The following is a 27,943-nucleotide window of genomic DNA, read 5'->3' as shown; positions in this document are numbered from 1 at the left end:
GGGAATGGAGGAGAGGAGGAGAAGGATAAGGATGCAGAATATAAAACATGATACAAACAGGGTTGGAAGTGGACAGTGTTAGAAAGCCAGCATTCAAATTACATAACAGTTAGTAGATACTGTGTGCTCAGCAGATTATAGTTATGATAGTAAACAGAGCACAGAAGCAAAAAGGCTGTCATGATTGGTAATTATTTACATTACAGTTGGCACAGAATATTAATTCAAAATTTATCTGAAGCAGGGTGGAAAATTAAGCATAGTAATGTGTTAGCAATGGATAATTGTAGACAATAAACAGCGGCAGGTTGGTGGAGCCAGGACCACAGACAGAGAACATGCAGCTCTGGAGACAGAGATACCTGCAGAAAGGTACAGAGAAAGAGAGACCAGAGAGAAACAAGCACAGGACTACGGGAGAGAGAGGACAAAAAGTTAATGGCATGTAATAAAGGCTAATAAATGTGAGAGTGGGTCTCACATTGTCCTCAGTAAATACAAGGGCAGGTAATTCCTAAAAATTAAGAAATTATTCAATTTGTTTTCATGCAGAAGAAAGTAAATGAGTTTCTTTTAATTGCTGACAGTAAAAAAAATGAGTAATAGTGCAGGAATCTAACCCTATTTCTAATTATATTGTCCAGAAAAAAACAACAGACAATAAGCATGTACCTGAGTGAGGGAGAGTTGAGAGCTATATGCTGTGAGAACTGATCGATTCAATCATGATTACACAAGAGCCTGACAAACCTAATTAAGTTTGTAATGTGGATAGAACTTGCTGCCTCAAGTATCCTGCAAGCCTGCAGTCAATTAATATTGACTACATACGTCAATGTTGTCTTTTAAATGTTGTCTTTCCAGTTCTGCATTAGCCCTTTCTGTAGAGCAAAAACTCATCTCATACAATATCTGACGTATCAATATTAAGGTAATTCTTTGAAACGGCTCTGTGATCACTGTGATGACTGTATATGACAAAACCAGATCAGATATAGAAAATACTGGCAGAGTGAGCCACCATGTGGGCAAGAACCACTACTACAGCTGTCAACCTGGCTAGAGTATTTGCCAGTTAACCTCGATGCAAGCCATTTAAAAAAATTCCCAAACACGTATTCAAACTCATATATTATTTATTACAATTAAATATTTTTCTTATATTACAGAGGTCCATTTGAAACCATACAAATAATCTGTGCTGTGATTAATATTTCCAAGATATTTCCAAAATGCCATGCAAAGAATATGAACATAAATTCACATCAGAATAACCAAAGTTTAGATTTTTGTACACCTGGGAATGAAGATAAATTCATGTTTCAATACCTTCCTCTTTCTTTTTCTCTCTTTCTCTTTTTGGTGCAAACATTTCTTTGTGGTGATTCAAAGATCAGACCAGCGTCATCTGACAAAAATGAAAGGCATTTGGAAGGTGAGTAAAAACAACAGCAACTGTTCATCCTTCTCTTCATGGAAAACACTTGGAATATATACGGGTTAACAGGAACAGGCACAGAGGACCAATTAAGACATAAGTATCACACATCTTGATTAAACATAATTAGTTTGCTGAGTGATTCCTAAGGCCATAATATGTACTGTGTGTGGTTTCTAACACTGATCCCCTGTGGGATTTGAAATTGAAATCAAACCAAATGTAGTTTACCCAAATCTGCCTTGTAGTATTGTGCTGTGTGGGCTTTGCTACATCTATCATGCAATAATATTCCATAAAACGTTTCAATGAGTGGAGAGGTTTTTCTACCATTTTGATACAGACTGATTACCTTTGGTTTACTGAGAAAGGCAGACTGAAATGTCAGTCTATTCTCTCTATTTTAGCTTACTGAATTGAATTAACCGATATGAATATATTCATCCAAGGAGACTTGTTTGAAAGTCAAATATGAATCCATTAATTACAGTGAATTCTATTTTTGTAAATTAACAAATTGAATCCACCCCACCCTTTGTACAGAGAGTAAAGCAGAAGTAGACAGGATGTGGGTAGTTTCAAGTGATAGTACACCCAAAATCTCTTGACTATCAAAGACTCACCCACTGTGCTTGTACAGTGGCCCTTAATGTATTTTTCTCCTTCATGTAGAACAGCGCTTGCCGGCAGCTTACAGCATGTTGGATACCAAGTATTCAAATGCTGAGTGTCGAAGCACAGCAAATGACTTGTAACGTCTCAAATAATCCTGCATAATCCATTTCTTCGGTGTTGATGGCAAAATATACCACCTCTGTGTTGTGCTATCACCATCCACAAAGCTCTGCCAAAAACACTCTTTAGCAAAATTTTGGCAAAAATGTGGTAAGTTTGGAAAATAATGAGCCTGCAGATGGACAGTTAAGAGGTGGATTAGCCTGAAGAAGTGGTTAAGAGAGTTTCGATGGACTTTTTTTTTTAACAAACCGAGTACAATTCATAGCCACTGTTACAAATCAAGCTAACCACAGCCATTTGAGAACGGTAAAACTACAAACTTAAAAGAAATGTTTGACATTTTGGGAAAAAAATGCATTCTTGTAGAGAGTTAGATGAAAAGACCAAGATCATTCTCATGTCTGCATGTCAAATATGAAGCACAGCCGCTAGTTGGTTAGCTTAGTTTGGCATAAAGACTGAAAGCAGGGCTAACCGTTTCCCCATGCTTCAAGACCTTATGGTAAGCTAAACTAACTCATGGCTCATGGCTCCATCTACACCTTAGGTGTACAAATACGAGAGCGGTTTCAATCCTTTCATGCGTTGCTCTGCAAGAATGCGAATAAGCGTATTTTTAAAAATGTCAAACTATTCTTTTAACAGCCATCTAGTCTTCAGGTGTTTGATACTAATCACTGTAAGTCTGAATGAAACGTGCAGACATTTGTCAAAATAAAAGTGTTGATCAAGTGTCACTTTTGCGTTTCAGATCACATGAATGAGATGGACCTGAGATGCATTTCAAGCATCTAGGAATCAAGGTCAGCACACTAAGAAGCTTCACAATCCCAGGCTGAGATTGGTACACATTTCTAAATGAAAGGCTGGGAATGTTCTATAAGGCAGCAAGATCAAGGGCACAGGCTAATGGCAAGGTATGTTTAAATCATTGTAGCATTCTGCTTTTAAAGGTGAAGAGGCAAAGCTTTATCATCTGAGGAGACGTGAAAGGAGAATGGCAGGAAGCTGGGAGAGGCCAAGGTACGCTTTGGTCCTGCAGGTTAAGCATCTCTGGTTACGTTAGCAGGTGGTGTCCTTCAAATTGTATCTGATATCCTTCCAAATACTCCAGATGTGTCCTCAAAACTGCCTGGAGGACTTCAACATCTCAACACAACATTTAATAGACTTGTATTGGGCAAGCAAGCTCAAACAGTCACAGAAATACTATTGCAAATGACTCACACACTTTTCATCTTAGACAGTGCAGCTAAGAAGGAGAGACAACCTTCTTTCTACTCAGGAATGAAAGCCACTCATCTAAAACTCTATTCTTTAAAATTATCTTTTGAAAATAAATTATATCTTCTCAGTACAGAAATAAATACATATCTTCTCTTAAACATAGGAATGAATCATTATCACAGATTTAAATGCTACACTGAATACATTACTCACCATCGCACTGGTGAAGAAACAAGAATATAGGTGACTAACTGATGCCATCTGCCAGGGACAGACACTCATCCAGACATATAAATGCAAATATACAGTTAGCTGTCACCAGAGTCAAATCACACCTCTGGCAAACAGCTTTGAGAAAGTAAAATATTCCTCAGCATTGGCATAACAAAAATTCCCTCAATGCTCAGCTCGTTGAACATCTTCACACTGCGAAACCAAACAAACTCAACTGTGCTTTCTTTGTAGAGTGCACGTCTGTCCTACAGTGTGAAAATCACAGCTGAAGGGAATTTCAGAGTCACAGATTTGACATAAAACCTAATAATTATCTTAGAATCTCACAAGAGATGTGGCCAAAAGACTTTCGTATTTCATTGTTTGATGTGCATGAAATCAGTGATAATAAAACTGAAAAAAAATGTTAACTATTTCTTAAAAACATCCTGAACACAGATGTTAGCTCCAGAGCTTTTCTGCAAATCTTCAGTATAGAGTGCCTTGTAGAAAACTGCATATTTCTACGTTCAGATGGACACTGATCAGAGTCAGATTACAGAGGAATCTGATGATGAATCTGATTAAGTCTTCAGCCACTCAGATATCTCTTTGTTTCGACAAAATATGCGTCAGATTTTCCTTATCTATGGCGAATCACTGAGACGTTGTGTGTTTGATATCTGCAGGCAGATAGTAACATTATTCACATGTAACATTAACCTCTCTTCATATCTATCAAATGTCACATTTCTAAGAGCTACAGTAGCATTTTCTACAGCAGAGTATGTTCCAGGTTCTTCACACAGCTGCTACAACACCAGAGAGGCATGTATGATAAAGACCATTTACACTGCCATAATAACTCTTACACAATATGTCAGACCAGTACTCTTACTAAATAAATGTGCGACATGTTAAGTATGAACAAGAGATGTGAAATCAAAATAAGCTCATGTCTCCTTCATCCTAAACTTCCAGTTTCTCTCTCACAGAGGCAGCAGGTAGGTTTGTAGCTAATTAAAGTTGCAGAGGATGAAATCAGAGTAACATTAACTCACGTCCCATAGCATAATGTGTCATGCCTGTCAGATGCTACTGCAGGTTCTTGAGGAGGCGTCCATAGCGGAAGTCATAGACGTGTCGACTGAAAAACACCAGCTCTGGGTCGATGTCATCGGGCACACAGTGGTGGGTGGGCATGGCGTTACCAACAATGGGTGGCACCATGAGGGAGGCAGCACTGTCATGTACACCCTCCCTACGGCGTTTTACCAAGGCACAAAATCTGGACACAGCACATAACACAGGACATCAAGCTCAATCAGGTTAAAAAACATTCAGAAAAACAAACATGTTTCTTTGTAGCTTCAAAATGTCTGAGAACAAAGAAAACCTGCCTGAAGGAGATTCATAAACCATTATTGTAGAATTTTCACAGCAGGACCATGTAATGTTTCAAAAGCAATATGTTTAATGCAGAACTGTGAGAGAAATATGCTTGAAAGAAAAATGCTAAAAAAGTCACCAAGGCATGTAAAAATCCCTTTTTTCTTACCGACAATACTGTGCCAATGTTAGGACATAGCATTTGTCTTCAATACAGGCCACACTGTTCACATCCTGGTGACGAGACGCAAAGATCTCATTCTGGGGACAGAGAGTTGCGTTTTATTCATGTGTTAGCTCAAAACAAAAAAGTGCCATTTAGCAGCATTTGATCCTGAAAGCTTCACAGTCGGTACACGTAATCCTCAACCGAGCTGAACCACAAAAGACAACATCTGTCTGCTCTGTCGTACACAAGAGAGACTGCTGTCTAACCTTCACTTTCAGATGTAAAGGCAGATTCACAGGAGAAAGATGTTTCACTTCTTCTTCTGTGCCACAGCCACTGTTAATATCCTTCCACTGCTGCTCTGAAGTGTTTGTTGTTTGTTAATGCAGCTGGGAAATGACAGACTTTATGTGGCTTATTGTGTCTAGAGATGTAAAATTATAATGCACATGAATGATTCTGGATTTAAGACGAAATGGTCAAGGTCAGTGTGAAAAACACCTTGAGGCCATTATTTTCTCACCTGGGCGCTGCAGCTTTTATCAAATATTACACAAAAAGGAGTAAATGGTACATTCAATGGGGACTATTTTCAGCTGCGGATTAATACATATTTGGTGCTCTAGTGAGTATTTACTGCGGCAGTGACAGTGTCTTTCTCTGATTCTCCAGGACAGATGCAGATATGGACAGCTGTGGACTTGCAAACGAGGTATGTGTACGTGGACACCTTCCAAACATGACATCCACACTGACACTGACAGGAAGAAGTACAGCTCCTTTGTTGTTGTATTTAATTTTGTTATTTCACCTGATATTTTCAACATGTGAATGCGTGAATATTCTGGTCATGCTTCCATGCAGTTTAATATCCTGTACCCTGCACACTGATTTACATACAATTTGCCCACTGTTAAACTGTTAACTGGAGCTACATGATTTTAACAAGCACCTGCTGACCACTCACAAAACCATTTTTTGTCCCTGTGGCCATGGTATGAAAGAATTGGCTTCTCACCTCACAATGCATGCTGGGGTTGCGTCCCCCCTGTGTGTGTTCTGGACGGTAGTACCAAAACAAACTCATCATTAGCTCTCCTGAGGAAGAGAAACACACAAACACACAGTTCACGTCAAGGCTTAGGGCAGCTATTACTGCATTACTTCGGCTTCTCTTGAGGTGTTTGAGGAAACACTGTGTGCTGTGTGTGTCCTACCTGACTCTGGCTCTTCCCACAGAGCTGAGATCTTGGCCACATAAGGTAGAGACTTCTTCCTAGGACCAGATTTCAGCAGAACAGTGTCTCTGACCCGAATCAGCTCTCCGTCCCTCTGGACTCCCTCAAAACACTTCCTCAGCACCAGAGTCTCCTCTCCCTGGGAACAAAGGCAGCAGGAAATACTGATTCCTCCAGCAGCTACAAACTGATAAGCTGTGAGAGGCTGTGGAGCGAAATGCTGCAGGATTTAATTTGTATTGAATGACTTCGGTGTCTTGACCGAAATGTGGACAGTCAGGTGTTTGGATGAAATGCAGAAAACTGTGAATAAGCCCTGATGTGACAATGAGGCCTGTGTGATAAATCATCCCAAACTCTCTTAGGACAAGTCAAGTTAAATTACACCAGATTTAATTACAAGTGGCACCATCATGGCTGAATCAAAAAGCACCCGCATGACTTTTTCTACATACCACAGAGAAAACCTCCTTCTGAAAGGGCAGGCCAACTGGCCGCCAGCCGTTGGTGGTTTTTTGGCGGCCGTTCTTCGGCTGCTTGGCAACCGGTCGCTCTCTGACACTGGGCGAGCTGAGCTTCTGTTTCTTGTCCCTGTTGAGAGGGCAGACAGCCGAGCTGATGCTGCCGGTGCCGCGTGCGCCAGACCTCGACCCGCTGGGCGGCTTGGCACTTTGAGGGCACTCCTTCGCCACCTGCAGCGGAGGCTGTGGTTGGCTGGGGTCGGACAGCGGAGTCTGAACATGGGGCACTGATTGGCCGGCTGGAGGCACAGCGGGAATAGGGCAGCCAGTGAGGATTCTGGGGCTGGGAGAGATGGGGATGGAGGAGGGGCTGTGATGGTCACTGAGGGTTGATGGGTCTGAGGAAGGAACAGAAAGGGAAAGATAATGAAGGAGAGCGACAGAGTGAAACGTGCACACAGTCCTTTAAGAGACAGCCACAGTGATCAACAACCTTTAACAAGGTTACATAATAGAGACATAAACTGCACTCAGTTGTTATTAGTTCCGCTGAAGCAGCAGAAAAAACAAACAGGGCCTCAATTAAGGTCAATTATAGCCTTTAACAGAGCAGCCACACACATGCACACAAAATAGGCATCCCCATAAAACTGACAGTGAAAAACACTAACATCCTCCTGTGTGTGAGATAACAAGAACAGGTTGTGCACACTCCTGTGATACCGCTGTGGTGACGACATTAAAGTAAATTAATGGTCAATTTATTTCAGTGAGATCTCTCAGCTCTCTGGATCCAAACCTCAACAGCAGCCGTTATTTGCTTCATGGAGAATATATTAACATTATACTACGCTCAGCATTAGGCTGCTTGGTTTAGCGTAGAAACGGGCGGATCGCAACTAAATGCATTTACTCAAGAACTACACTTGAATACAGTTTTGCACTATTTGCACTTTATAGTTCTTGAATACTTAAATTTTCTGCCACTTTATTATTCTGCATCACTGCATTTCACAGGAACACCTCCACTACATTTACATTTTCACTCCACTACATTTATTTGCCAGCTGTAGTAGTAACCAGCTACGCTGCAGATTAAGATTTTATGTACAATACCTTTCCTTTCATAAAGTTGGGAAATACACTGCACCAACAGTATGTACATTAAACTACTACTTATGCAGTAGTGATAAAGCAGTGATTACTCCTATTTTTAACCTGAAACAACTGACGTTTTGACCAGCTGGGGGTAGCAGAAACAAGCTGTAAACACAACACCAGCTGCAAAGCAAACTGTTGCCTATTTACACATCCAGCAGATACAGAACAATGTTAGCTTCCATTTAGAGTCATGTTCGCTCTCCTTTTAACATTGTCTATGTCTCCACCACCCCCTGAGAGAAATTTCTGGCTGCTAAATGCTCCACTATGTTCACCACGTAGTCTCTAACCTCACAGGAGAGCAAGGGAGATGTAAGAGATGAAACTTGATTTGTACATGCCCATACACTCCTGAGAAGAGTTCTAATCAGGAAGGAAACACCTATGCTGGCTGTCCACAGGCCTTTTTCACAGCAGACATTCTGACTTGCCATAGCAGGAAAAGCACAGCAGTTATAAGATCATAACATTAACAATGGCTCTGTTCCGTATGTTATCATCAGATAAGGCAGCCATATGGAACTAGACAGCATTAATTCTGTTATTTACACCTGTGCTTTTCCTACTGTGAAATGTCAAAATGTCTTCAGTGAAAAAGGCCTGTTTGTAAAGATTTCCACTGAGATGAAGGTTGACAGTGCTCTTGAAGACAAGAGAGGCCAACCCTCACAGCCTGACCTGGTTTGGCCTCCTGGAGACCACAGAGTGAGTGTGTGTGTGTGTGTGTGTGAGAGAGAGAGAGAGAGAGAGAGAGAGAGAGAGAGAGAGCATGTGAGTTCATGTGTAATCAAGTGTTGTTTTGAGGTTACGTTCAGGTGTTTTTAACTATACATCCACACATTCAGAAAGACACACACAGTTACACCACAGACACTGCAAAAAGTTTTCCTGTTCTGATTCACATCTCTGACTTGAACACAGCAGCAAACTGTTAACACTCAAGCTCAAACATTCAGCTCATTAGGTTTCAGCTGCAAAGGCCTCATATTCACTGTCCGGCAGCCTGTATTCAAACTGAGACAAAAGAGGTCTTGCCCTTTATCTGATTTTTTTTTTTTTTTTTACTTCCCACTCAAGTGACATTCCAAAATGGGAAATTAAAAATGTCTGACACAATAGCTATTCTCAGCACATTGTACAGCTTTGACAGCTGGATTAAGAGGGACACTGCATACAAAATAATCTTATAACCATAGTGTGCTCATGATAATAAACTTATTAGGAAGCCCTGCTGTCTTTTGTGGCTCTGGTGGGAGCTTTGTAAAGTCTGAAAAATAACTTGATGTCATTGTACAGGGGGGCATCTTAGTTTAGGCGTGGAAACTACAAATTTATAACACACAAAAAAATCAGTGTTATAAACTGAAAGCATGGAGTTTGAAAGCTGTGGGCATTTACCAGAAGTCTAACAAAAGATTCCATTGTGTTTTTGAACTTGACCTATAACAGGGACTGAAAGTCAGGATATCTCATCCTCTGCTGCAGCGATTTTGATCATCATTTCCTTCTAATCTTGCAAACCTCCAGACTTTGTAAACTAACCCTTTCAGTCAGCTCTCTGTGATCTCTTCACTAACACAACCATTTGTACTCCTTTTAAATTTACTACCAAATCATATCTTTTTTCGAGAGCTGACACACAACTAACCCCACCAAGTTTGCTTTATCAGTTTTTGTTACACCTTTTTAACATTTGTTTGGGCATTTTGCCCTTTTCTGACAAGTAGCTGTGGAGATACACTGGGAGATGACACACTACAAATGTGTTAGTCAGACTGCTATTTCCAAAATCAGAAGCTGCTGCTGAAGCTGCTGTCCTGATGGTGATGCCATCAGGACAGACACCTGTGCAATAACTCATCTTGGTAATATCTGTCAAAACAACTCTGACAGTGCTGGAAATACATAAGAAGTAAACCTTGTAATGTCAGCCTCCTGTCTGCTCACCTCGTTTGATGCCATGGTTACAGTTGGTGCAGTCTGCGGGGCTGAAGGAACACCCTCCTCTGGCGATGGCTGGAATCACACTGGTATAAGCGGAGTAGCCGTTGATCCTGCATGGCTCTCCATAGCACGCCTCCACTGAGGTACAGCAGTACACTGGATGGCTAATCCCTGAGGGCTGCGGACCTGTGCTGGGGAGTAGTTTGGGCTTCTTGCCGCTCCTTGCGCATAAAGCGAGGGGTGATACAGGGGTGGTGGAGGCGTCCGGGTGGCTGAAGTGGACGTAGTAGCCAGGGAAACAGGTGTACGTGTGCGGACTGATGGTTATGGCTGCAGGGTGGGCTACAGAATGAGGAGACTGAAGATGGTGGTGATGATGGTGATGGTGGTGATGGTGGTGGTGGAACACGTCGGACAGCGAGCCGTCCTCTGGTTCCTTGAAGGTCTTGTCTTCCAGGAAGAGGGCCAGCCTGTGACAGTACTCGACACACCTCTCCTGGGAACAGCAGTAGCAGGAGGACACCTCAGTCTCCACCTGCTCCTCTTTGATTGTTTTTAAGGAGAATCCCAGTGCAGAGCCACAGTGGAGAGAATGTTTGAGACACTCCTGCCCCCCTGTGGCGCCTTTCCACTCAGGATCCAAAGCCTCTGTCTTACATAAACTACAGCATCCCTGGATGTTAGGGCCCAGCTGGGAATGAGCCGGATCCTCTGTACCCTGTTGTCTGTGCTTTAGTTGATCCTCATATTTGGGATGCGTTATTCTTTTGGTCTGCGTTGTTCCTCCACACAGGGGTTTACCGTTAATCTCATTCTGAGTCGTAGCTGCTGTTTCACTTCCACTCCCTGACTTGGCCTCCGACTTCTTTTGCCGTTTGGTTCCATACCGAGCACTGGTGAGTTTGAGCAGTGTTGCAGCCGTGAGGCCTGCCTGACGCCGAGGGGTTGGCGTAAACAAACTCAGCCAGTCGATGTTAAGAGCTTCCACTGATGACCTCTTCTGTTTTTTAGGTTTCTCTCTTAGCACTGCTTTCCCTCCAGAAAAAACCTTTTTGGTTTTATGACCTCTATGTTCAGTTTTAGTGAGACTGTCTTTAGCTGGACCTTCATTAGAAGAAGGTGGTTTCTTCTCGAGACTTGACACGAGAGAGTCGTCTCTGTAGAGCAGCAAGCTGTTAACAGCCTCAGCGTTAAGAGAGGCCATTCTCCGCCTGCGGGGCTCGAGGACAAGCGAGGGCAACAAGAGTAAGGCGTCAGATTGGTTGATTTTTGGTTCCAGTGCATGTTGATTGGCTGTGGAAGATTTCTTTTGTCCCGATTTGGTCCTTCTTTGAATGGAGCTGGAGTGCAGCTTCTTTTTGACTTTAACGCTTTTTTGTTTCCCAGCTTTTGTTGCATCCTTCTCTTTTCCTACGACTCCCTTCTCCTCCAGACGGGTGAGCAGGACGCAGCAGTCCAGTGCGTCTCCATCGCCCACCACCAGTGTCTTCTTCCTACGTCGATGTGACTCTTTCTTATCATTTTTTTTCTTTCCTTTCAGCTCATTCTTTCTCTCTTTCCCCTTTTTCACACCCCCTCCTTTTTCCTTGCTTCCCTTCTCCTTCCGGGGCTTCCCGCATTTCACTGGCTGGCTCCGCTGAGCTTTCACCATGGTCTCAGCGTCCGGAAGCAGATACACCACCTTCTCTTCATCCACAGGGTCTTATGATGGTGTGTCTCAGCTCAGAGAGGGCCTTCAGAAAGTATCATCATGGATGATCAAATGGGTCCATACGCTCTGCGGAGACAGAGATCAGACATTGAACCACACAGACATCACTCTTGTAGAATCTGAGAGTGACTTAATGTAACAGACAGGATCCTCTAATGAATTATTTAACAACCGTTTTTACTTAGTTTGCTGTCAGTTTCCAGGCCTCCAGAGAATATGATCACTTAGACAACCCTTCTCCTTAACATGCAAATACACTGCACACACAAGATGCTGGAGAAACTGAGATAAACAGAACATTATGGTATGTTAGGTTTAAACCTGAGGCCAGGGTGTACTCCTGCTTTCCCATTTTTCATTACTGGTTTAGTTTAAAATTTGCTCTTTGATCATGGCATATTAATTTTGCTGTAGCTAAAATTACAAAAATAAAAACCTATTGCCTTTTCATCCTTTGTATCAATAAAAACAATTTTCAGCCCCTTGAACCCATGTTGTGGCAGATTAATGACTCACACAATCCACCAGGAGGCCAACATTACAAGCATTCACCCACTCAGTTAAAACACAGAAGCAAAGAACAAGAACAGATGAGGCTTTTAGGTGATTTACTTAATGCTTGATATGATAAGTGGTTCTAAGGCTTCCCAAAGAGCAGGTAATTCAATTAAATATGAAAAGACTGTTTCGCCTCAATGGCGTACATACAGTGGCTTCAGACCCCTTCACATTTTGCACAGTTTATTCTTAAATTAAATTTTAAACAGATAAAATTACCATTTTTGCCCAACAGTCTCAATAACCCATACTGACAAAGTGAAATGTGTTTTAGTAAATCTATTAAAAATAAGAAACTAAAGTCTCATTTATGGCAGTATTCAGACACGTTCCTAGTCCACCCGTGGCATATTGAATTAATTGGACCTCACTTGGGAAGGCACACAAATGTGTATATAAAGTCCCACAATTCACACTGCATGCCAGCACGAAAACAACTCTCTGTAGTCCTCAGTGATGAAACTGTGGTGAGGCATAGATCAGGGCAAAGGGTATAAGGAGAGGTCCTTGAAAAAAACCTGCTCCAGAGAGGTGGCCACCTGGGACTGGGGCAACGATTCACCTTTGCAGCACAACAACAACCCAAAGCACACACCCAATACAAAGCTGTGTGGCTGAGTGGCTTTGGGACAAGTCTCTGATTGCCCTTGAAGATGGGAGTTCACAGACAGTTCCTATCCAGAAACACACAATCATGTCAACAAGCTGGAACAGCAAACGTCAAAGGATCTCCGGCAACTTCTTAGAAAAAGATGCATATTAAGATTTTCAGAGCCTCTCCCGCAAATCACGTGCATCCATTTCTCTGTTCTCTCAACACAGAAAAACAAAACACCTCACAGGAAAAACCTTTAAAGTTCCTGATGACTCAACTGCCAATGACCTTCATGCAATGACACTCCCGCGTGCTGCATAGAGACATGGATCATCCTTCTTGGTGCAGCCCTGAAACACAATTATGCTACTTGACCTCCGAGAAATAAGTCAGCATGAGCCATTTTTATATTAAGTGACTCCTCAGCCAGAAAATCATTCAGCTTTCACAGCTACACACACTCTCAAAAATGTTCCGGTTTCCATTAATAACTGATAAAAGATACACATTGCACATGATCAGTTAGGTGACCAATTCTTTTGAGCAAGCTGCTACATATCACGGTACATTTATATACGTCCAGGTTGGTCATTTCAGATGCCATAGTTTTGCCAAATCTTTCTACACTGCAGATTTTGTCCTCTCCTTAAAGTCAGTCTATCATGCCTTCATGCTGTTGGAGGAAATATTACAATTATAAGCTGAGCATGAACGTAAGCCTCCAACGATTAAGCCGCAGATTGTTGCCTCTTAGTCTATATATCTAAATGTCTTGTTTTGTCCAGCTAAAGGTCAGTTCATAGTGATATGAACAGAGAAAAGCTGCAAATCCTCACACTGGAGAAAATGGAACTTGAGAATTTCTGCTCAAAAAATTTTTGCTCAAACAAATGACTCGATTGCTTGATAATAAACGATCATTGAGACAAAATTCATAGAGAAACTCGTCATTTAATTTTCTGTGGATCAACTAATCCAGTATTCAGCTGTTTTAGCGCTACATGAGTGATGTATACGGTAATAGTACCAAGCAAAACCTTTACAGGGCTTTATTTGCATTAATATTTTGATCCAGGTGATTCCTTGTTATGAAAAGCACATAGCCAGTGGTGGCTGGATAGTTGGGTCAAATTTCCTTTTTTTAACATCCATATCAGGGCAAAAGTGACTCCCTGCAATATCTCTAGGTACAAAGATAATACTGAGAGTAGCTGACTGGAGCTGAGTACAACGTGTGAAGCTCTTATATGCAAATGATGTTTATCTCCTTACTGATGTTTTCTTTCCATAAATCGGTGCATCATATCATGTTTAAATGTCAATTTTATTTTTCAGTGAGCCACTTACAGTTGCAGCTAGGCTTCAAGTGACTGTGGAGGGGCAGACAAAAGAAGCACGTGTGTGTGTGTTTATGTCTGTGCATGCCTAAATTCTTTTTACACAGTACTGTAAGTTAGAATACACACAGATTACACACAATACAGCTGATTTCTGTTGTTGTTCTTTTTCTAGACAACTGCTTTCTGAACACAACACTGGAAACAGTCACGAAAGCGTAATTATAAATATGTCAAAAAGACACTGATGAGTGATTATGGGTCAATAATGCCTGCAAATTCTACTAGAGACTTTTTCTTGCACTGCATTATAATACCCAACTCACTTAACAGCTTATTTTGGCAGTTGAGTAACTACACAACTTCATCTCATCAAGTGTGCAGCAAATCTGCTATTCTTATACTGTGACAAGTTGTTTTCATTTAACACCTGATAAAGTGCTGGAAAACCAAAAACCTAGTGTAAGTTTAAGTGCTTTAAATACAAAGAAGAGACAGAGTGACTTATTTTCTTACATTCTCTCTGTCTGTCAGTAACAATATCTACAACAGCAAAAAGACTGTAAAACATGTAAAGGATATGTCTAAAACCTGAATATAATTTGTGACACCTGTAAGCTGTGTTCCGTTGTAGAATTTGCTGCCCTCTTAACATGACTGAGAACATACCCAGAGATGAACTGAACTGAAAATACAAAATGCAGCTTGACTCTGAAGTGGACACAACTCTCAGGCTGTGCATTTTCAAACCATCTCATGGCTCTGTCTGCCCTTATTGCTGAATGACTCGGTGAACCGTGAAATGCAATCCATGAGAGAGAAATTTAATTTCCAGATAACAAGAGGACAGAAGGAGCCTCGCATTGAGTTTCTGTCTGTGGATATCAAATCAAGTTGCTTCATTTGAATAGGACAAGCATGTACAATGGCAAGACAGGAGGAGTGTCATTATTTCCCCCCGCCTAGACCTTTACCACACTGACCACAACAAATAACAGGATAGATTTTTAGGTTAAAATTAATTCTGTGGTCTTATATTTTGCTTTTTTTTTTTAGCTGCTAAGAAAGTCAACTTAAAACAGGGTGCAAGTTCAGAGGCACTTTGCACACTCAGCCTTGTGCACAGCAGCAGGACCTATAGCTGCACACACACACACACCCATGCACACAGGCAAACAGGAGATTTAAAACTCATCACAGATTCTGGCCTCAGCGTGGACAAGAGTAGTTGTGTAGATTAAACAAAGGGTGATTTTTCCTTCTAGGTGAAAGTCAGTGTAGTGCTAAAATACTGAACTCAAAATACTTCACGTTAAAATAATCTGCATTAAGAGTAAAATTCAAATTTTCACTTCAGTGGAGTATAATTAACGAAATATAGTGTCAACAATTGTTTACTTTCATTACTGATCCTGTAACATGTAGCTTCATATTTTAAAAGCCGAAGATGTTTTGTATGTAAAATATTAATCTGCAAAGTAACTACATTTATCAAATAAATATAGAAGAGTAAAAGTACAGTATTTGTGTCTTCTGGAGTGGAGCATTAAGAAACAATGGAAAACCCCAAGTACTTAGTATAGTACCTTAGTAAAATTTCTTGAGAAAAAGCAGGAAGAAAAGCAGCAGAAATGAGCGAAAACATAGGAAAATTAAACATAACTTTGTTTGACAGATGCTCTTTTTCTTTTGTATCCCTTAACATATTTTCAGATTTATGCTCGATCCTGACACCCAGGTGGAGAACCACTGATTTAGAAGATCAACTGCTGTTTAAAAACCACTTTAAAAACCCTTCACTTAAACGCAATCAACCCAAAGTAAATGGAGCATAATTGACACATAAAACCTACTTAGTGATCACTTTGTGTCATGGATTTCTCTCTTGCCTCCTGATGGCATATTAACTGACTGTAGTTTCGTCTGTATCGGGAGCTGGATAGAGGAGGAGGTGGCTGCGCTGCCTGAGCTGTCACACAGACTCATTCAGAAGAAGGACATGGTGTAGGGCTGTCATCACGAGAGGATAAAAAAAAAAAAAGCCCGGAGGCAGCTGGTTGGTGTGCTGTGTGTGCAGCTTCAGATAGTGCATATCACCAAGTCCACTTTCCTGGAGCAAATCAGCAGTTCAACAGTCCTACACCACCAACACTAACCATCCTCCACCAACAACACCACCTCCCTTTACCTCCATGCAGGTTCAGGCACCAGCAGTTCCAATCACACCCACATCCACTCGTGGATTTGGATTATTTTAAGCAAGACAAAATAATTGCAATTAAGTGCAGCGTTGTGCGTGTCTTGTAATGAGGCTGTGTAAAAGCAGACTCGCCTACTGGAGCCTGTAGTTGACCATGGTGGTGGACAGCGTTAATCTGACAGCATGCCGTAGCAGGAGTGCAGGCTGTGATATGAGAAGTGGAAAAAGCTCCACAGCGGGGAAACGACTCTAAAACATCCGCTCATCCTCGATCAATCGTGTTTTTTTCTTCTTTTTTTTTAAATTTATTTTTTTTAAGCAGAGCTGCTGGTTAATATCAATATCATTAGGAGCTCCTATTACAGCCGAGTTGTTATATACAGGCTACCCACCGGTCCTATCATCTCCAACTGTGTCGGGAATTACAGCCGCGATTCATCGTTACCTTGCGTGTCCCGAAAACGAAAATCATCTCCCCCCCAAAAAAACACGTCCCCTCGTCCGTGCCGTTTCTTCTGCTCAGTTTCTACTCGGTCGGTCTGTCGACCTGGAGCCGGAGAGCGATCCGCGGACCAAACAGCCCACAGTAGCTGGAGACATGGTGAACAAATCGGTGAGCGGTGACCTACTTCCGAAGTGCACGCTGGAGATAATATCCATGCGCTGCCTGCATTCACATTCGCCGTTGCACCGGGACATCCCCATGTAACGCGAAATCACGGTCATGTAGCTGTAATATTCCTGCAGGGACTAAACTCTGCCGTCGGTGGCAATTCCCCCCCACGCTTAACAGTATTTTTTAAAATCTCCTAACACGAAATGTGCACTCGTGTCTTTTCTGCAACGTGTCCTCAAATATCTGTCTAAAATTAATTATAGGAATATTATAAGATCACTTCTTAAAAATAGGGACGGCAACTATTAATTATCTGGCAGCGATACAGGGAGGTAAAATCTATTTTCTATAAATGTCACAAGCAAGAAAACTATAGGTCCTGTAGGAATTTTATACAAGGATACTACTGTAAGAAAACGTTAAACTCACATATAGTAAATGTCTAACAACTCAACATTGAAATATTGCAGAATTAACAAAAAACACTAAGACATAACTATGAACTCATTGTGCATAAAACACACTATGCAGTATGTCCCTGTAGGTGTAGTAACAATCATCATTTGGTAAAAAATCTCAACCCACTAATGAATATAACATTCATAATATAAACAACCAGGAATCCCTCTTAACTATGGGCTACATTTCTTCATATTCTCTTCTTACTATGAAAACTAGGGAGAAATTAGGGAAAATGAGAAATACCCACTGGTGAATAATACACAGACACACTACAACAAACACATACATACACACTACAATTGCTGTTAAAGAAAACTAACTAGGTATAAAACTGAAATCATAAGTCAACTTAAAAAATTTATCAGCAACAATCCTGATAATATGTTGACTGTTTGGGTGCTTTTTTCGAAGCTGAAAATTGCTGCATTTCACTGGCTCCAGCTCCAGAGAGGAGTTTCTGGTTTTTTATGGTCTTATATTTTAGCAAACTGAACATCTTTAGGTTTTGGTTTGTTAGTTGGACAAAATAAAACATGTGAGGACGTCTCATTAGGTTCTCAGAACTTTTTTACTATATGGTGTCATTTTATAGACAAGTGTTACTGTTAATCAAGTGGTAATCATTTATGAAAAAGATAGTTGGAATTAACACTATAAAATATGATTATATGAGATAAGATCATAAGAGCACACTAAGTCCCTATACAGTGCAACATCGACATGAATGTTATTAACTGTAAGATCACTGTCAAGTCACTAATGAGGGCTACATCCAAAATATGAATCCCTAAAGGAACATCCCAGTGATTTTTTTCCCCATCAGATTAATGACAGCAGAAAATAGAAGCATGTATCCGTCTTAATTAGTCTCATTTACTGTATCCTCTTCTCTTAATGATACATGCAATCCAATAATATGGACCAGTGATCAGTCTCTGCTCGTCATTTATTACCCTGTTTCTTGAGGAAACAGATAAGATTGGCCTGTTACGACACACACATGCGCGAAATACAGACGCTGCCAATAATGACCGCTCAGCTGCTTGACTCACTCAGCGGGTGTTCAATGTCCAGGAAAACTTCAATATCTGCTCCAAACAGCAGGTTCAGTCTTTTAACAGCAAAGCTGATTGGAAAGCCACTACGTTATCAAGTTAGCATGTAGCCAGAATCAAGCTTAATTGGGATAAATGCTGATCGTCCTCATCAATATCAGCTTTACAGTGTGTAATTAACAGCTGTAAACGAGCTGAGTGTGTTGAGTTAATGAGGCGTGAGCACCCAAGGAAGCTGAGGGAGTACATACTGCTGAGAGCTGACCTGCACTGCAATAAACACACTGCGGAGAGATGCTCGACTCCAACGAGGACGACTAAATGCTTCCTACAAGCAGGAAGCACTCATTCACCCACTACCAGTGATGATACAGACATGAAGCAGATATGTAAATCATTGCTGAAAAGCACTTTCAATGAGATATTTAATACTTCCTTCATTCAGCATTAAAACAGATGCTTTTTGGAAACTCAAGGGGAGCAGAAACAAGCTGTGAGCACAACACTGACATTTTATCACTGTTTAAGTTGATATGGCAACCTTGTTCGCAAACAGCTGCCTCGTTCTACATCCGCCTGACACCAAGCAACATAAACATTCATTTGAAGTTGTGTTTCTGGCGACCTGTTCAATATTCACTTTTCTTGTTTCTTGTTTCTACCAACTCTAACAAAATTATGCTGTGAGAGAAGTAAGAATGAACTAAAACGTTAAGCTCAGGGCACAAAAACCAAAACAATGAGCTGAAAGACGCTATAAAGCTGAGCAGAAGTGAGGTGACGTGGAGAAGTGAGGTGAACTAGATCCTGTTCTGCAGAGTGAGTGTATTCAGGCATCTGGTGTGAATAGTTTTAGTCTTAAAAATCATATTTCTAATATGCCAGCTGAAGTGAAACAAGTCAACCAGGGTATTTTTCTGTGTTTTGCATCATTTTCAAAAGGAATTTCAAAGAGGCAATTATAAATTAAGGCAGGTGTAAAATAAATATCACTAACCATGAAAACTCAACAGCGGGAGGCAAAATATCTGGGATGTAGCACTTAGTAAAATGGAAATTGTCATGATATCAGAGAAAACAGAACATCACAAGCAGAACCTCCAGCTTTCTTGACCTGCATCAAACAGTTCACAGAAATGAAAAGTTTTGAATTCCACTGCATTTTCATTTACAGTCCCTCATGTCAGCAAACATACACTGTCCTCAAACGAGAAGATGTTTCTAAAGAGTTGTGGTCCTTTGTATCATCTTAGTGTGTTCCAGACCCTTTTCATCACAGATATCTCCAAACTGATCTACATTTGGCCCTGTATCCCCATTCAAAAAGATCTTGCCCCAGAAACTCTCATCTCAGGAGATATTTACTCAAGATGATGAATTTTTCATTCTAAAGGTGGAGAGATAGCATCGGGCCGAGTGAAATAACACTGTAATACTTTATTGATCCTTTTCTCCACTCCACTCCGCGCCTGCCTGAAAAGTCAGAGCTCAGATTCTGCTACAGACCAGCCATCCTCGAGCTGCCAGAGCATCAGAGCACAGTAAATATAAAGTTTACAAAAATATCTACAGCATGTAGTTGAACTGAAAGATATATATATATATATATATAAAGACAAGTTTACAAACCACATCTTTCACATCTAAAGATAATAACAGATACAATGAGTGAAGTCTACTCTGTACTTTTAGATTGGCATTTAACCTCTTAAAAACTTTCATTACAGATCATTACATTTGAAAGAAGAAATAACACACTCTTCTTCTAACAAATAAAAAGTTAAATTCATATGAAATGAAACTTACACTTAGTCAATTTAGTTCACTCCAGGGTTTTCGCTGCTACAGCCTTACTTGGTCTGGTGTGGCCTGTAGCTTGGGGTGACTAAGGTAAGCTAACATTAAAAAACATAAGTGAGGTATTGAAGAGTAATTGCATTAGTTAATTTACTTCATGGATTTTCTATTTGTGTGCAGCTATTAAGCTAGTAGCACTATTATCCTGATACTGCCACTACACAGCAAAAGTTACATATGGCATCTTAAAACATAGTTTTCCCCTTTTATTTATTTACCAAAAGAGTAACCCCACATTTAATTTTTTCTAGTTAGCATGTTAATACGGGTAGTTTTTCCAACAATACATTAAAGCAGCAATTATCAGGATTTTTATGGCAAGGTGGAAACAATGTGACTGTGAAAAGAGTAGCTCCAAGCAATGAACCTCCAAGAATTGCTGCCTGACTCTGCAGCTCTCCTCAGCTTTACGGAGCTTTGTGGCAAGTTTCACCTCATTGTTTAGCTGCAAGGCCTGTTTTGGTTTTGGTACTGTTTTGGTTCACCTTCGCTGCTTTCATGTCTTTGTTTTAGACAGCTGTTTATAGCAGTGTACACTACCTGCTCAGCCCCAAACCAACACAGTCATTAGCTAGTGAACACAGTGGAGCATTTAGCCACTAAAGAGCCAGATATTTCCCTCAGGAGTTCATAGAAACCAAAAACTAAAAGCTAAACTAAGAGCTAAAAGAGAGTGAATGTTGAACTTAGATTTGCCAGGTGGCCAGAAACATGACTCCACATGGACGACAGTGTTGCTCTGTAACTGCTAGATGTGTAAATAAGCAACTGTTAACAAGTATTTGAACTTAAAACGGTGATGATCTGGCACCGCTAAAAATCACTGACATCAAAACATCAGTTACTGAAAGGTCAGTTAAGCCACATTTTGCAGGCCCTCTTTAACTGAGATGAAATGGCCAAGATCCTGAGGTACATTTGGTTTTTTGTTTGCTGACACCCCAAACTGTGTTGGCAGCTCTTCTTGTCACCTGATCTAAGGAGAGCCAACGCTAGGTTTGTTCCCTGACATCTCCTGTCCTCACTTGGTCCCCCACGGGCTCAGCGCCTACAAGGCCAGCCACAGTCTCAGGTACAGGAAGTTCAGCCTAGTAAGGCTCAGAACCTCTGCAATTTCACTCCTCATTGTCGTTAACATTATCTTTAGTGACAAAAGTGTCCCGAGAGCTGCTGCTGTCATGAGAGGTAAAAGTGACTGATGCAGTGGTAACAGTAGTGCGTGACAGAGAGAACCATTCGTGTCATGCATTGCTGACGACAACAATGCGCTATATGACCGGTTTGTTTGTGTGATAACAACTTATTCTCACAAAATAGTGTTTGTGTAAGTTCAAAACATTTAAAGGGAGAATCCTGAAATGAAAGACTGAAAAAACACATAAGGAAGTAAAATACAACACAGCATCAAGAGGAAAACTGCGGGATTTTCCAGGGACAAAACATGAAAACAAACTGATAACCAGATAATGCACTACATGTGAGGAAGAAATGAAACAAGCAGGGCACATAATGATGCCTGAGCCTTGAAAGAGCTGAGAAATGACAGTGAAAAAGCAGGCGAAAGCCAATAAAATGAAAATGAAAATCAACACACAGGTTAAAAAATTGTCAAGGACACAAAAGCACACCACACTGAAGACAGGTAGTAAGCTGTTATGTCTCAGCTTCAGTGTGTAGCCTACAGATGTAAAGATGATAGTTCAGCACTACAGAGCAGATACAGGACAGGAAGTGTAATTATCTGCTTCTACTGTTCCTCTTCAAAGAGACGAGGCAAGATGCCAGACAGCCTGATTGGCAAAGAGGGAGAGGAGAGAAAAAAGAGAGAGAGAAGAGAGTCAGATAGAAAGATATAGCGATGAAGACTGAACTTAGGAAGATCGAAGCAAAGCGCTAGAGAGGAGCGAAAGAAAGTGGAGAGGGAATCTCACACCTCGCATCTCATCAAGCAGCAGAAAAGTCAAACGTAGTAGAAATCAGAGGGACAATTTTTCACATTCTGCTTTTCTTTGCTTGACAGTTCCTCAGAGATACAGCCGTTTGACACGGACTTTCTGAGAGAGCAGACGAGAACAAGGAGGGAGAAAAATTAAGAGAATGTGTGAGAGACAGCAACGGACTGGGAGGGGGGGTGAAAAGACAAGAGAGTGATGGATTGAGATAGCACAGAGAATGGAGACAGAGAGAGACTGTCATCATCATCATGAACAATGACTCTCTGATAGGAGGTCTCTCGCTGGATTTTCAACCCAGCTGAGGAGGGAGTGAGGAGGGGGCGGCCGCCTGCCTGCCCACCTGCCAGGGCCTCAGTCATGCTTTTAGCATCTGCCAAACTGAAGGACGCTTGGTGCCATGTGCTTTTCACTGAAGGAGCCTGACGTTTGTCAGTCACAGTGAGAGCTTCTGTTCTGTTCAGTCTCAGCCAAACAGGGTTTAATGTGCCCCCCCCCCCCCCCCCCAGCACTCCCCAACACACACACTCCTACCCCATGTAAACAATCCCTATGTGTGTGAGTAACACCCCGGCTCTGAAAGCTCCACATCCACTGCAGCTGTGGGCCAGCCGACAGCTGACGCCAGGCAGTGGGTCTCTGCTCTCTTTCTCCGTCCTTCCCCACCAGCCCTGCCTCCTCTTCTATGTTTCCATGAAACAGACCTGTAATTTTCACAGCTGTGTCTCAGGCATTGTGCCAGGGTGAGGGGAAAGAGAGACTGAGAGAGAGAAAGAGGGAGAGAGAAGGGTGGGGGGGGCTGGCTAATGGCTTTTAGAGGACTACAGGCTACAGCACAGTTTTGCTAATCCTGAGCCACTCAAGATTCACTGCTCATTCAGACCAGAGAAATATTCACACGACCGAACAAGATTAAGATCCAACTGCAAAAACTCATTAGCATCATAAAAACATGCAAAGTTCTGTGAGTTGTACGATAGGCCTTAAAGACAAATACAGTTTATTACAACTCATTTCTTATTTTTATGGTTTTGACACTGTATTCAGCAAAGTAACTGCTGAAATATGAGAACACACCAACATCTCCATCAGACAATCAGACAGGTGGTAATGAGGTCAACAGTTTAGCCTGATTAAACCATGTTATTTGGAGGTAAAACCACAAGCAAGTACACCCAGAATGACCGTAATAATCACAAATTGCAGGAAAACTATTTGCACGCGAAACTAAATAAGTACAGTAGGTCAAAGTTGAGCCAGGAAGCCAGTGTGTAAACTGTGATGCTTGTTTACAACGGATAGTTTGGGAGATAATTTTACCGTCTGCCTTCATTTTCTCCACCAAATAAGACTAACTAACCAGATGGCTTTATATCGTCTGACTGCTGTTGTGTCTTGGCCTGTTGGACTTCTTCTTAGCAATGTCGCCACATTCCCAGATCTCAGCTAAGGCTGGATTAACCACAGTGCATAGCAAACATCTGCCCTTAAGCTCCAGAACTCTTCAGAGTTAGGGTTAGGGGTTAAATCTCCAGGGTTTGTGCTAATTTTAATGAACATTTGAATAGAACTATGAATTATTAAAACACAACACAGTAAATGAAAAGTCCTCACTACGTCTAAATCTAGCTGAATGCGTTCAGGTACAGTATTGGGTTTAGGTCACCTGTGTTTTGGCTGCACTCAAAGCCAAAAGAACCTCTTCAGTTACGCTCATAAAACAGAAGAAAATAGACTGGAAGCATAAAAATCTGTTTCAGAATGCATTTTACGAGCTTCTTGTGCAAGTAAAAGCCGAGCCATCACGCATCCTGTGTAGAAAGCTGAATTGATTACCGTAACAAATATACCATATCTGTTCTGTCAGATATGCGTGTGACAGATGACTGAAAAATTTGGCTGAAGCGCCTCCCCGAGTGCACACGTCGTTAAGCTGCTTCAAACCCAAACAACTTACACCAACAAGCTAGGGCAAACTGAGAGGCAAAACCTGGGGCAGAAGAAATCCAAAAAGCATTTTCTGAACAGCTTGTTGCTGCTCGTTCAGTGCACAGTCAACTGACAGCAACTCAGACAAGCATATCAAGATTTTTTTCATCAACTCGGCTCTTGTCTCATCTAGATTATGGAACCTGCACAGGAAGAGGACAGTGTTCATCAAGTTTTCAGTTAGAAAATCTACAAACTGCAAAAGGGAGAGGGACTTGTCCCCCTCCTTCCAATCTCCAGTGGAAATTATACTCTTGTATTCATTTATCAGATTTGTGCCCTAATGTTGCATACTCCTGAACAAATCTCTAACAATTCAAGTATGTTGGCCCCTAAGGACAAAACACACACACAACAGAAAACACAAATATTAAAGGGAAACATGTTCCAAATACAGGAACACTACAAGCTTTTGCTCCTATATGTACAATTTTACATAATACTATGACTCTTCTGAATTTAAAATACATAAATAAGTTTCCCAAAGCCATACCAATCTAGCCCAGATGAAGCCATTTACAATGACTGACTTGCAGCTGAAACTACGGAAAAATGGAGCTAGTATCAACAACTGACAGCAGTAGCTTAAAAAGTTATGTAAAAGAAGATAGCTTCAACTGAATGGCATCCAAACAAATCAAGCCCAATGAGCCGTCTGAGTTCCTGTTAGATAATGTTTAACATCGCTGTGTGGGGCACTACAGTGTGATGATGACAAGTGTTTTGGAAAAAAAAAAAAAGGGATGTGTCAGTGTACTTTTCCTATGCTGCTTCATGAACAGTAAGTTATTCACTTTTAGAAAATCTTCTCATACTAAAATATACTTTTATGGATTATTATGCAAGATGAGAACAATAAACCACATTTAGTTACTTACATTGCTCACACCTATTGTATTCTAGACCCTGTTGTCCTGTCTTCTGACCACATGTGGCCTGTATCTGAGCAGGAAGTATTTGTCTCCTTAGGGACAGCAGGGAGGACAGTGTGTTTGGGTGAAATGAGGCACATTCCCCCTTCTCCTCCTCCTCCTCCTCCTCTAAAACTCTCTATGGCCACAACAGGACAGTTCTTCAAGAATAATGGGATTATGTCCAGGATTGATATCCAGCTTTATGGCTCACGTGTGGCCACTGCACCTCTATTCAACATGCTGCTATGACAGGCCTGTCAAGGTAGGCTGTGGAGAACTGACTGGACACAAATCTACCACGACCTCCAAAACTGAAGCTCTATTGTCAGGCGTTCCTGTTCACAAGAGGCTTTACAAACACCATTATGCCGAGGAACTCACCAGGCAACTTGTATTCCATGCATTATGACCCCGATGTCAGGTCAAAGCTTGTGCTTTCCAGCAGGAGATGATCAACTTTTCACAAATTAGATGTTTAAGTGTTTAATCCAAACAGGACTGAAACTAACATCATCCATTAAGCTGATTCTTTCTCTGACTAACTTTAACAAACTTTTCAAACTGCTTGTTGTGACCAACAGATCTTTTACTTGAATAAAAGTACCAATACAACTGTGAAAATACTCTTGAGTAAAATAAAACCCTGCATTTAAAATCTCAGTTAAGTAAAAGTAAGACATTATCAATAAAGTTCACTCAAATTATCAAAAGTAAAATGTGGAAGGCTCATAACATATTAACTCGTTTTAACAGATAAACAGCATTTAAGTGCTCGATATAGGTTTTAAAATAAATATTATGGACAGTATTTTCCTCTAAAAGCCGTGGAATGAAATTATAAAGTAGAGAAAAATGGAAATGCTCAAGTAAAGTACACGTACCTCAAAATCGTACTTAAGTAAATGTACTGTTGTCGACCGACAGTCCACCCCCCCTCAAAAAAACAAAAACCACCAAGTGACCATGTAACAGCGAACCTACAAACACGAACTCGCAGCGGAGTCGAGCCTCAAACTTGACTCTAACAGAAGCTGCTTGTGTGACATTTTCTGCGATCACGAGCTGTGGAGTCTCAGCCGAGGCTCTACTTTTACCGTTTAGACGAAAAGAGACGAACGAGCCACCTGCACAAGCGCAAACAGACCAAACTGACATCTCTAAAAAGTTGCTTCTGAGCCTTTATAGATCAGCAGTTTTTTGAAAAGGAGGAAAGGATCTGTTTTATCCGTCTGTAGCTGACACATTATTCCAACCCCAGCAGTCTCATCGCTCGATCTTGTCCTGCCACTGACACTTTCAGTTTTGCCCGAGAGACGATAGGAGTTGAAGGCTTTCGTGTCTTACCGTTTCGAAGACTGGAAAAATAACCCCGCAGAGACGATTTTCAGAAAGAAAGATCACTTCCACAGGCCGAGAGAGTGATGCGTCAGGTGTACGCTTCCCGCAAGTGAAGGAGGAAAACAGAGTGGAAGGCGACTCATGTTGAGTTGATCGGGTGAAGCCTTTTTTTTCCTCCTCCTTACTCCAAACTGCGCTGCTCCGTGCGCCACGCGTAAAAAAAATCTCTCGGTAACACTTTAAACTACATTACTGGTTTTTAGGGCGAAGTAAGGCGTGCCAAGCATTCAGCAGAGCTCCTGCAAACTACGGCTCACTTCAGCATGTTTTTACATAACAGCATCATCCGCTTTTTATGTTGACGCATCATGTAGCGAAAACATGGAGTTTCTTAAAGGGCCACGGACGCGCCGTCCACATGTCACCGTCCCCCCGGCAGCCCCGCTGTGGCTGACAGATGGCTTTCACCTAGTTAATGTCCCTAAGCCCCGTTCTTTTGACACTTGTATTAACCCTGGCAGCGGTGAGTGAAAGAGCTGGGTTCTGCTGCTCAGGACTGAATGAAGGATCCGTGGGCTGTCAGCTGGATCATTACCAAAACCTGCTCAGACATGTGACTGCGTGGTGCCTCCTGGAGTACTGATGTGCAAGAGTTTGTTGTCTGTTTGATGTGACTTTAATTTTCCACGGTGGAATTTGGTGAAGTGGAACCTGGGATTTTGACTTTATGGACTTGTTTTGTTTAATAGTCTGTGTGCAGAATTCACACAGATCCAATTTTGGTTGCCATGATTACACTCCCTTGCTCTGGTCTAAAACTCAACTTATAAAAAGGGATAAAACAATTTAAAAATAAAATACAGATATGATAAATAAAGACACAAGTATTTCATTAAAGATACCAAATTAATTAAGGGAGAATTATCATTGTTCCTCTCTGTGTGTGAATTGGAGACCACTGCAGCAGAAGCAGTCATCTGACAGGCACATTACATGATTGAAACCCACACTAATCTCAGACAGGTGCTGATAGAACACATGTTTGCATACATTAACATTTAATCTGCAGACAGAGACAGAAAAAAATATTGCAAATTCCACCCGTCTCCTCCTCCATCTCCTTACCTGTTTTCTTGTACAGTGCATTCTTCAAAGGTCTATTAATCACCACAGTTCCACTTTCTAATAAGACACCCTTTAAATGTTTACGTAATTTGTAGTGTTTTAAAAATATAATAAATTCTTTGCTAATGCTTGATAGAACAACTTTGGGGTCATCAGATTGTAGACAACGTTGGTAATTCAATATTAAAGTGGGTTTTTCACTTAATAACAAGCTATCAGGTCTGTATTTATACATGCTAATAATTCTTTAATAAAA

The 27,943-nt window shown here is 41.2% G+C and overlaps 1 protein-coding gene across 1 annotated transcript; it reads right to left on the bottom strand.

Annotated features, from left to right (window-relative positions):
• Positions 1–1,118: 1,118 nt before the first annotated feature.
• bahd1 (bromo adjacent homology domain containing 1) lies at positions 1,119–26,904 on the bottom strand. Its single transcript, XM_041060676.1, has 7 exons — positions 26,569–26,904; positions 9,982–11,755; positions 6,868–7,271; positions 6,392–6,551; positions 6,193–6,272; positions 5,175–5,266; positions 1,119–4,904 (listed from the first exon to the last, which is right to left on the bottom strand). Exons 2-7 carry the CDS (start codon positions 11,627–11,629, stop codon positions 4,712–4,714), a joined length of 2,577 nt encoding a protein of 858 aa, XP_040916610.1. The 5' UTR covers positions 11,630–11,755; positions 26,569–26,904; the 3' UTR covers positions 1,119–4,711.
• Positions 26,905–27,943: the final 1,039 nt, after the last annotated feature.

This window comes from Toxotes jaculatrix, chromosome 17, assembly GCF_017976425.1.
Source record: "Toxotes jaculatrix isolate fToxJac2 chromosome 17, fToxJac2.pri, whole genome shotgun sequence".
NCBI classification, from domain to species: Eukaryota; Metazoa; Chordata; class Actinopteri; family Toxotidae; genus Toxotes; species Toxotes jaculatrix.
Note: the sequence above shows the minus strand (reverse complement) of the source record. Positions and strands in the feature narration are given on the sequence as shown.